General features: G+C 45.2%; 2 protein-coding genes across 2 annotated transcripts in view; one reads left to right on the forward strand and one right to left on the reverse strand.

Moving 5' to 3' along the window:
• Positions 1-7,268, forward strand: part of plin6 (perilipin 6) — a 17,713-nt gene extending 10,445 nt beyond the window's left edge. The window contains exons 7-8 of the mRNA XM_085176365.1: positions 4,689-4,955; positions 5,038-7,268. Coding sequence (XP_085032491.1) covers positions 4,689-4,955; positions 5,038-5,448 — 678 coding nt within the window. The 3' untranslated portion in view covers positions 5,449-7,268. The remainder of the gene's footprint in view (positions 1-4,688; positions 4,956-5,037) is intronic.
• A 17-nt stretch (positions 7,269-7,285) lies between these two features.
• On the reverse strand, positions 7,286-10,792 carry LOC146509174 (ras-like protein family member 11B). Its single transcript, XM_085176406.1, has 4 exons — positions 10,411-10,792; positions 10,118-10,171; positions 9,941-10,017; positions 7,286-8,745 (listed from the first exon to the last, which is right to left on the reverse strand). Exons 1-4 carry the CDS (start codon positions 10,511-10,513, stop codon positions 8,335-8,337), a joined length of 645 nt encoding a protein of 214 aa, XP_085032532.1. The 5' UTR covers positions 10,514-10,792; the 3' UTR covers positions 7,286-8,334.
• Positions 10,793-11,062: the final 270 nt, after the last annotated feature.

An 11,062-nucleotide genomic window follows, 5' to 3' on the forward strand; every position in this document is an offset into this window, starting at 1 on the left:
AATGGCCATGGGGTGGCTGTAGCTCAGGTGGTAGAGCAGGTCATCTACTGATCGGAAGGTTGGTGGTTCGATTCCTGGCTTCCCCTAGTCTGCATGCCAAATATCCTTGGGCAAGATATTAACCCCAAAATTGCTCTCCGATGCATCCATCGGAGTATGAATGTGTGTGAATGTTACTTAGAAAGCACTTAGATCAATGTGCTTGTGTGAATGGGTGTGAATGGGTGAATGCACAAGTTGTGTAAAGCGCTTTGAGTGCTCAGAAGAGTAGAAAAGCGCTATATAAGAACCAGTCCATTTACCATTTACCTTCACTTCAGTACCTTTAAACTCATGAGTTTAGATCATTCCTAAACCATTAATCCAATTTTTTCTTTAATGCAAATGATAATTCGCACTCAAAACACATCTTGATATTTATATCTTCTACTTTCAAGATTAGGCTTCAAACTTTCCTTTTTGCTAAAGCATATAGTTAGGGCTGGACCAGGTGACCCTGAATCCTCCTTAGTTATGCTGCAATAGATGTAGGCTGCCGGGGGATTCCCATGATGCACTGAGTTTTTCCTTTCCAGTCACCTTTCTCACTCACTATGTGTTAACAGACCTCTCTGTATTGAATCATATCTGTTATTAATCTCTGTCCAAATTCATGGGCTGCTTCCTCCTGAGGCCGCATTTGTAGACTGATTACGTCACAGTGACGCGCCGAAGGCTGTCCAAATTCGTAGACTCCTCCGAATGCAGCCGACAAATGCGTCCTCCTTTTCCCCGAATTTGAAGGATGGGTCGGGTGTGTCCTTCGTGGCCCACCATATCCCAGAATTCATAGCGCGGCCCAGCCAAACTCCATTTCCAACAATGGCTGCCGCTACTAAGTTTTAAAATTACTCTTACTAATCTTTCTGGGTCACAAAATAAACTTTTAACATATTTTCAGGAGAGAAAGTAGCTGTGTAAACATCAAATATCTGCTCGGTTTATCAAGATATCACATATTTTCAAAAGTGCTTCGACGTTTTCAGAGATGTCTGCTACCCACCAGCTCGATAGCTCGCCGAGAGCTCGAGGGTCACTGAAGCCGCCGAGAACGGCACAACTCCCGGCACGTCATGTTCAGATCACCGCGGACTTTCGCTGCTCGGGTTAAACGTAATATATAAGTCACTTAGACAACCTAAAAATGTTATTGTTGGGCTTTTTTCAGTGTTTTATTTGTTCGTGAGTAAATCGGTTTGGCTGAGATTAAAGTTATTAGATTAGATAAAATAAAACTTTATTAATCCTCCTTGGTTTTTACACAGCTGACTAAACGTCAAACAGAAAACTGATTAAACAGAAGTATGAGACGGTCGAGAGTTTACTCCAGTGTCCTGTTATATTTTAGACAGCAAGGAGCAGACGGCTGAGTTTATTAAACTCCACCGAGACAGCGGTGACACTAATCTGAAGGCTAAACCGTCCCGTTTCCCCAGCCGTTTACTTCCAGCCTACCCGACCTTCTGAGGACCCGGCCCACGTAGACCCGGCCGGGTCCTCAGGAGGATGCAGCCCATGAATTTGGACACGACCACACTCTCTCTTCCACAGCAAGTCTTTATCCTGTCTTCCTTCTCTCACCCCAACCAATCACAGCAGATGGCCCCGCCCCTCCCTGAGCCTGGTTCTGCCGGAGGTTTCTTCCTGTTAAAAGGGAGTTTTTCCTTCCCACTGTCGCCAAAGTGCTTGTTCATAGGGGGTCATATGATTGCTGGGTTTTTCTCTGTATGTGTTATTGTAGGATCTACCTGACAATATAAAGCACCTTGAGGCGACTTTTGTTGTAATTTGGCGCTGTGTAAATAAAACTAAATTGAATCTTTGTGGAGACCAAAAATTGGAAGTTTACTATACTTAGATGTCCCCACAACGATATGAATACCCAACGTGTGTGTGTGTGTGTAAAGATGCACACAGAGGATTGTGAAGTTATTTGAATGAAAGGCAGAAAGGTGACAATGTTTGTCTAGATTGTGTTTGTGCATTACGTCGTCCCGATCACTGAGCCAAACCCTGACTGCGTCCAGTGTTATTGTAGGTCTCCATCTTACCGTATAAAACGCCTCGAGGTGTCTGTTGTTGTAAAACTGATTGAATTAGACCTGCTGCTGAAGCTCTACGTGTTGCTGCTTTGATAGCACCATTACTGCGTACAGCACCACGGGAAAGCAAAGACCTTCACAGTTTTGGTGCAGCCTTCTGAACTGAAGCGTCGTGAGAAGTAGTGAGGAGTGAAGTTAGTCAAGGCCAGAAAAAACGATAAAACGAGTTGGATGCCCTGAAGTGTTTCAGCTCTGTGAGTTTTAATGAGTCTTTCATCAAAAGCATCTTTGGTGTGAGGAAACACTGAACTCTATCCTTTCCCCTGTGAACCATGAAAGGCGTCTGTGGTGTTTTTACTTCACCGGTGAGCCGTTTGTTTCTTCTTGCTGGTATCTGGGCGTCCTGTGAAAGGCACGCCGCAGTGACCCTGCAAAAGCCTCTCATCTCCTCCACAGTGTGACCTATAAGCACAGGCTGGTCACATTTCCGAGGCTCGTCCGTGGGCGCAGCCGTCCTGTTTCATTCAGACTAATGAGGACGTGTCTCTGCAGGTGAGCTGGTCAACATGTTGTTGTGTCAGCAGCAATCAGCCGCCTCATTAGCCTGTCGCTGTGCGCTCACGTGTTCAAGTGGCTGTTTGTCAGCAGCACAGGTCACGGCCCGCTGTCTCTGTTTGACCCAAATACCCGAACCCCAAATTTCCCAGGACAGACCTGAGAACATTTTGTATTCGGAGAGAAAAACAACGACAACAATCTCTGCGTAAATATCTCGTTGCACATCCTGGCTTGTCTCTGATTGGTCGGCTGATGCTCAGTCAGCTGTCACTCCAAAGACTGGAAGCATAAAATGTTCCTCCTGCTGTTTATTTTTAGCACCACTTGCTTTTCTCCCAACTTTTTTGCTGTGAATACTTTTCATGAAATAGTAAAATATCTCAGTTCGAATGAGTTTATGAGATGTGCAAATTATTGCGTTCATTCTTTGTTTACATTTTACACAGCATCCAAACGTATCTGCAGTTTGTGTTGTATGTATGTTATATGCAATTACATTGGCCCAAAATTAGACAGAGTTTTGTCTCTCGGTGAGCCCTGAGTGTTTAACCTGCAGAGACGAAGTAAATGCAGACGAGGCAAGGAAGAGAAAAAGTGAGCGCAGAAGGAAACAGCAAGTATAGAAGAGAAGGTGGCGAGGGAAGTAAGAAAAATGAGAAAGGAAATGATGTTTCACATAAAGGATGATGGGATGGAAGGTTGTCTGTGTGTGCGGCTACTGCAGGTAGGGGGAAATCTGAACGTCGGACAGGAAACAATCAGTGTAAAGTGCTGAACTTTCATCCACATAATGCAGTGTTACCACGAGTTTACAGGCAGGAAATAAATGAACGGATGTTTTTATCATCTAAGAGCCCAAATTCCAGGTTTATGGACCAGATTATCTCCCCTGCGTCTTTTTGTCACTGTGATCCTGAAACAGGATATTTTTTATTAGTTTATAGTCTTCAAAAGAAGCATTCAGCTGGAGGCGTGGTTCTTCTAAATACCAGCACAAACTGGAGTCCTTTCACATGTGAGTGTAGTTAATTCAGTGCTTTTCCTCCACAAAATAAACGCATCACTGATTACATTTGGGGACGTGTGACAGACGGGCCCTGATCTCTTTCCTGCTGTTCCTGCCATCTTTGTTCCTGAGCAATCCCTCCTCACGCGTTGCTTTCCGCGTCCTCACGTGTCGCTCTGCTTCCAGCTGGTACCGGTCCAATTTTTCTCCCCCGTTGTGTCCCAGAAAATTTGCTGTCTCCGTGAACTCTGAGAGGTTTACGGAGAGTTTATGCCAAAGAAAGGACACGAGTGTCCCAGTTCGGGTATGGCACTCACTTATTACAGATTTAAGGAAAGTGCAGAGAGGCCCCACTGAACAGTAGCACAGTGTTTCACTACACCAGATCATCATGAAAATGTTGTTCCAGGTTCAACATTGCAAGTGACCAATCACATTATTGTGATGTTATTCTTTTGCGCACCAACCCATTCGTGCATTTATGAAATTCCAATGTTGCAAGGACAATATCAATTCTGCTTAGCGTTTATTAAAGGGTCAGGGTTAGGGTCCGTTGATCGGCGGACAAAGGCGGTTTCTCGCAGCTTAAGTACAGTTTTTTGTTTTATGCCGGTTTTTCCCGAAGTCGCAAAAGTATGACATCACAACATTCTGATTGGTCACTTGCAATGTTGATCCTGGAACAACCTTTAGTATGATGATCTGGGAACAACACCAACACGAGGATATCAGATCGTGCGATCCAGGCTTGGAACTGGGACTGGGAGTAGCTTATGACCCCATGAGGTTGGGTTTGTGTCTCCTCCTGGTCTCAAAATTGTTGAATGTGTTAGCCATGCATAGGTCCACTGCACCTGTCCATGATGGGTCATGTTTATGCTACTAACAGAAAAGTTAAAGGAGAAGACAGAAGCTGAAGAACAAAGCAGCTAGAGGAGTGAAAAAGTTGAATTCTTCCGAGTTCATTCACTATTTGAGTACATTTACTGCTGAAGAGACACAAGATTCATGGATGTTCTAACAACAGCACCTGTTCCCTGCAGGTTGGTTTGCTTCAGGTCCTCAAGTTGTCCGGCGACCTGCTGCAATTCCTGCAGGGCCTCCTGGTGGCGCTGGTGTACCAAGCAGAGGCCCTCAGAGAGGCCTCTCTGAATGCGGTCAGAGTTCGGGCGACCATGTTGGCGGAGCTGCGTGTGGTTCGTCAGGTCCGAGGAGTACCCCTCCAAATCCAGGGGCTGCTTCAAGAGCTGAGGGAAGTGACCAAGATCACCCTTCAGTTCGTGTTCAACACCACACCCCTTTACAACATGGTGAGTAGACAGCATCTGCAACACACCTGCAACACACCTGAGACATGTCGAATTTCCAACTCCACTCCCCATTTGTTTTCAGCTGCAGAAGCCATCTCCTCAGGAGGTGGAGGAATTCTTGAACCAAGAGGAGCTTGTATCCGACAACTCGTCTCGTCGCGGCTCCAGTAACAGCCTCTTCCTGAAGGCCATGGACGGCCGTCCTCGCCGCCGCCGGAGCCTGTATTCCCGCGCCGCACGAGGTTCCGGGGGTCCTGTGAGCCCCGACCCAACCAATGGCTGTCGTCGCTCGAGTCTGAAGGAGCCTCAAGCCCCAGAGGTGGAGGTCATGCCCCTCCCTTCCGAAGGCGCCGCCCTTCGACGGCCATCTGCCGCCGAGCTGCTCCTCGCCCCGCTCAAACAGTTCGTCTCCCAGAGCCAGAAGGCCTTCGAGTACCTGACCCCCAACTCCTCCGAAAATGCTGCCAACGCTACAGAAACAACCGACTATTAAACACCACGCTGAGGTTTGACCCCACCCTTATCCCCCACCGACCGCGGCCTTTGACCCCGACCCCTGAGCGATTACAGCCAGCCACCTCAGGTTTTTAAGACAGAAGAAATAAAAAAGGGCCCAAGACCGATTCATGTGGGACACCTCCCAAAAAAACACCGTCACATGAATCTAGAGTATCAACCTGCATCAATGTAAATCCAGAGAAAACTCTGTCATTAGGTTTAATCGGGTTTAATGTCGAGCCACAAGGTCCCAAATAATCCCAGATCTGTTTCACATTTAGCAGAAAATGTTCTATATTTGGTCGTGTCCAAATTCATGGGCTGCTTCCTCCTGAGGCCGCATTTGTAGACCGATTACGTCACAGCGACGCGCCGAAGGCTGTCCAAATTCGTAGACTCCTCTGAATGCAGCCGACAAATGCGTCCTCCTTTTCCCCAAATTTGAAGGATGGGTCGGGTGTGTCCTTCGTGGCCTACCATATCCCAGAATTCATAGCGCGGCCCAGCCAAACTCCAGTTTCAACAATGGCTGCCGCTACTAAGTTTTAAAATTACTCATACTAATCTTTCTGGGTCACAAAATAAACTTTTAACATATTTTCAGGTGAGAAAGTAGCTGTGTAAACATCAAATATCTGCTCGGTTTATCAAGACACCACATATTTGCAAAAGTGCTTCGACGTTTTCGGAGACGTGTGCTACCCACCAGCTCGATAGCTCGCCGGAGCTCGAGGGTCACTGAAGCCGCCGAGAACGGCACAACAGCACATCATTTTCAGATCACCGCGGAGTTTCGCTACTCGGGTTAAACGTAATATATAAGTCACTTAGACAACCTAAAAATGTTGTTGTTGGGCTTTTTTCAGTGTTTTATTTGTTCGTGAGTAAATCGGCTTGGCTGAGATTAACGTTATTAGATTAGATAAAACTTTATTAATCCCCCGGGTTAAACAGAAAACTGATTAAACAGAAGTGTGAGACGGTCGAGAGTTTACTCCAGTGTCCTGTTATATTTTAGATAGCAAGGAGCAGACGGCCGAGTTTATTAAACTCCACCGAGACAGCGGTGACGCTAATCTGAAGGCTAGACCGTCCAATTTCCCCAGCCGTTTACTTCCGACCTACCCGACCTTCTGAGGACCCGGCCCACGTAGACCGCGAAGGCCGGATCCTCAGGAGGATGCAGCCCATGAATTTGGACACGACCAGGATTTCAGAATTCTTTCCAATATGTTAAATGTATGCTGTTCATAATCTGCTTTGCTTTGTAGAAGAAAAGCCTTTAACCACATTTCATAACCTTTTTCCAGTCACAGAGTTGATGAGATGTGACTGAAAGCTGTGTTTTGTTTTTTTGGTCAACGTGCAGCTTGGTTATGATGTTATTTTGTGTTTTGCTCCTGATAATCAAGCACTGATGCAAAGTAGTGATGAAGGCTCTGTGTTGTTGGTTGGAGATGTGTGGATGGGTTTGATACCGAGACTTGTTGGGTAGACGAATGTTCGCTAAGCTCTGAACTTTATTATGTAAAAAAAACAGATGCAGTAGAATCTAGTCAAAGTGATCAGTGGTGGTTGTAATTGTCCAAAATATCGAGCACGTTTAAACCTGTTAGGAAGTGACCCGTTTTATTTGGAGAGAAATTTGCTGAAACTCATTTAATCTCTTTTAATTAATATAGTTTTGATCATTTAGAAGTTATCATTGGTTTTATGGTTGTCACGCTTGTCTGTATGAAACCACTTATGTAAACGATGATCTGAAAGTGTTTCTGACTGAGCCACAAGTTCAAATAAAAGCTTCGTCAAACCTCAGAGGACTGAACAGTGACTTTGGTTCATGTTGTTTATTCAGGTTTGAATTTCAGGGGTGAAGTTTCTGTACAACACTGATATGAATAAATAGATTTATGTACAAAAAGAAACATTAATTTTACAGTACAGATAGGTTCTTTTGTTCTCATATATCCCAGAGAGCTGGGGTCAGCTGACGGCGGGCCACTCGTTCATCCAGGAGCTAAAAACAGACTGAACCCAGCATTCCTGCAGGTCCATGATGGCGTAGGTTTAGTGTCTGGAGAACCTGATAACCTGTTTGAAATCACAGCCAGAAAAAACGCTGATCGTCAGTCAGTGAGCGAGTTCACATCTAAACCAGTTTTTTAATCCAACAGAAATGTAATTAGCTCTGACACACAAAACCTTCAGACTACACAAAGACGTCCGACATTCCCACCAGGCTGCAGAGTTCTGATGATTTCCGATGTTTCAAGGGGAACTTGAGAATTCGTTGAGTTTTTAAAATATTTTCTGAAACAATGCAAATTTAGTGCACGCTTGCTACCGTAGCATGCTAAAGACTATACACAAAGCTAATGCTACAGTCAGTGTTTTTGCACATGTTTGGTCACAAACCAAAGAATGGAGCACATAATGTCGGCCCTATTACAACACTATTGGTTCGATAGAATGGTTACCAGAATTTAATCAGAGGAGGTTACATCACGCTCTTCGGTGCTGGAAGAGTTCGTCAGCTCATCGGATGGAAGTTTGAACTCCATCCTGCCTGTGCGGCTAATGTAAGAGTCAGAGGACCACCTGTGTAAATAGGATTCATCCTCTGAGGAAGAAACTTTGTCAGTGTCTGATAAGTGCCGAGATATTCATCGCCTGCTAGCTGAGCTAAAGGTCTTCAGCTCCAGCTGCTCCTCTTTATTCTGAAACAACTTTTCTCTGACCAGCTTTACCGTCGACCTTCCAACAAAGAATCGTTCTCTCAACCTCCTCAGCCCGTCTCGTATCTGACCTTTGACTTCACTCAGGAGGCATCTGACGTTTTCATCTCATCAGAATGAGCAAAAACAACCTTTGCACGTTGAGTCTACTCTGCCCGTTTCTTTGCAAACACTGCAGACACGCTCCTGACGATCCCTCGGACGCCGGCCGTGCTTTTTCTTATAGCTCGCGTCTCTTTCACGAGGTCGACCAGGCGGTGAAACACCAGCAGGACGCCGTGGTACGTCTCCGCCGCGGACACCTCGAAGAAGCCACACTGTTGGGACAGGGCGAGCAACCGTCCCTCCTCGCCAGAGACGCTGCGGTGCCGCTGCAGGTCGCGTTTGTTTGCCACGATGATGATGGGGACAGAGGACGGCTTCCTGCTTCGACGTATCTGCTGCAGCTGCTGCTGGACAACGTCGAAGCTGCTGCGATCGCACATGTTGTAGACGAGGATCATCCCGTCAGCCCACTGCAGCTGTTTGTCGCTGACGGAGGAACTCTTCTCTCCGGGCTGTGGAGAAAGCAAACGCACAAACTCTAAAATTCATGCTCACATCATTATTTATGGTGTTAATATGCAAATTTATGCAAAAAGGTTCCCCAAACTAATCTGTCGAACTAAACTAACCACACGCTCGATATAAACGATTGGTCCTCAGTCTGCATTCTGTCTATTGACCATCAGGGGGCGACTCTTCTGACGTTCTTTGGTATAGAGCTCTATTGGAGACACTTGACCTATGACCTTAGCAAACACTTTCCCCATGTTTATTTTATTAATCATGTTTATCTCAGATTTAAGATGCCCTTTAATCACCATGGATACTGATGTATTCTAACTAGGAATGCACCGATACCGATACTGGTATTGGGGCCGATACTGTAAAATGTGTGTGTACTCATACTCGTAAAAGTTAACCGATACCATGAACCGATACCAACTTATTTCATTAATCAGAGGGTGGCTTGTCATTTCTGTTGTAGTTTTTTAGATTGGCCACTAGGGGGACATCCTGCGCTAAACAGGCACAGGGTTAGACGAGTGAGACTGGCGGCTCCAGATAAAAAAGAGAAACTGGAGGCTGCTGTAGCTAGGCTAAACAAAATGTCAGCAGTGTAGACCGCAATAACTGCAATAATTTAAAAGTTTATTTTATTCGCAAACCTAATTTGTATTTATTTTATTCCAAACAGAAGTGTTTATTTATTATTCTGAAAGCTCGAGACAGTGGCAACAGTTCAGTGATATTTTGTAAAATTACAATGTGGAGACGCTGCAATAATTTAACAGAAGTGCTTATTTTTCACTTGAAATTTTTTTGTGGTCATTTTTATTAAGATTTTATTTTTTATCGGCAGAGAATAAAATAAAACCTGTCTTCCAATTAACTGCACTTGTGTGTGTGTGGTAGAAGTATCGGTTTTTGTACTCTGTATCGGCAAGTACTCAGATCCAAGTATCGGTATCGTATCGGTTTGAAAAAATTGGTATCGTTGCATCCCTAATTCTAACTACTCCTCATAAGCATAACCGTGCATGTGTGGTACCCGCTGCATCTTTAGCACTGACGTTTATTATATCTTTCAAATCTGTTTGCTCAGCCACAATTTGGGAACCAAAAAGGTGTTTTAATATAAAGGATCACATTTTAAAGAGCTGGAAATACACCTGTGTGTGTGCGAGGTGCAGCCAGGTGGAGACCTACCTGTGCATACTGAGAGTCCCAGATGTTGAAGCAGATCTCCTGCCCATCAATTCTGTCAACGCGGCTGTAAACTGACTCTGAAAGAACAAGAGATAAAGGGGAAGAATAAATATTCATAGTAGTGACACTGAATAATTACTTCGATCAGTCGGAGCATGTGAACACAGACGTTCTCACCGATGTCGCCGTACTCGCTGATGAATCTCCTGGTCAGAAATCTGACGGTGAGAGCTGCACAGAGAGAAAAGATCATTAGATCAAAGAAAACAGAAATCCGTACATTGAAATATGTTCATGGATGACACAGAGCTGCTTCCTCTGAGCAACATTTGAGCTAGAAAACTAGAAATGAAGTGAAAATACGAGAAGAGAAACACGAAGAGGAGGATATTTCTAACGAATCAACATGAAAACGTTCTGTAAGCAAACGTGAAATATTCTGGAAATGAGCCAGTTTGATCTTTACTCACCGGACTTGCCGACATTGTGAGCTCCGAGCAGCAGGATGTTCACCTCCACCCTCTGCTGGTTTCCCTCCATCGCCTCCAAACGACTTTTCTCCTGTACCACCATCAGGAATCGGTTCAGGTTTGCTGACAATAGATGCCAAAGATCTGGAGGCGCCGCTTCAGACCGCCGGCTTATGTACCCCGTGTGGGCGGGGCTTCGGAGCTGTGAGTCACAGTCTGACTGCAGCCCGTGCTTGGTGGAGGGTCTTATCTGGAGTCTTATTACAGCAGTAACGAGGCAGATATGGAGGCAGATATGAGCATCTTTGTGTACGTGCTTGTGTCGGTGTCTTTTTGAGGGTATTTCAGGGCTTTCACTAACTGTGGGAACAGTTTAGGACATTTTTGCACCACTCTGCATTGGTGGGTGGGGTGGTATAATGGTATAATGACCTTTCTCTGTTGTTTACAACCTTTCTGCTTTTATACCATCTGACCTGTTTTGAAGTGAGGGGACATCGAGGGTGTCTCTGTCTCATTTTTCAGTTATTGGGACATTTTTGCATCGTGTGAAAATCTGCAGAGATTTGTGCAGCTGGGTTCGTCTCAGTGGGGAAAGACTATGTGCTGCAGAGTGCGTCGATTAAACGACGAGCTTCGTTTCTGCCTCTTT

This window comes from Neolamprologus multifasciatus, chromosome 11, assembly GCF_963576455.1.
Source record: "Neolamprologus multifasciatus chromosome 11, fNeoMul1.2, whole genome shotgun sequence".
NCBI classification, from domain to species: Eukaryota; Metazoa; Chordata; class Actinopteri; order Cichliformes; family Cichlidae; genus Neolamprologus; species Neolamprologus multifasciatus.

Coding starts and splice junctions, on each gene's coding strand:
- LOC146509174 (XM_085176406.1), bottom strand. CDS start 10,513: ATGGTGGTACAGGAGAAAAGTCGTTTGGAGGCGATGGAGGGAAACCAG. Junction 10,172..10,410: donor TCACAATGTCGGCAAGTCCG/GTGAGTAAAGAT, acceptor CTCTCTGTGCAG/CTCTCACCGTCAGATTTCTG. Junction 10,018..10,117: donor CAGCGAGTACGGCGACATCG/GTGAGAACGTCT, acceptor TTGTTCTTTCAG/AGTCAGTTTACAGCCGCGTT.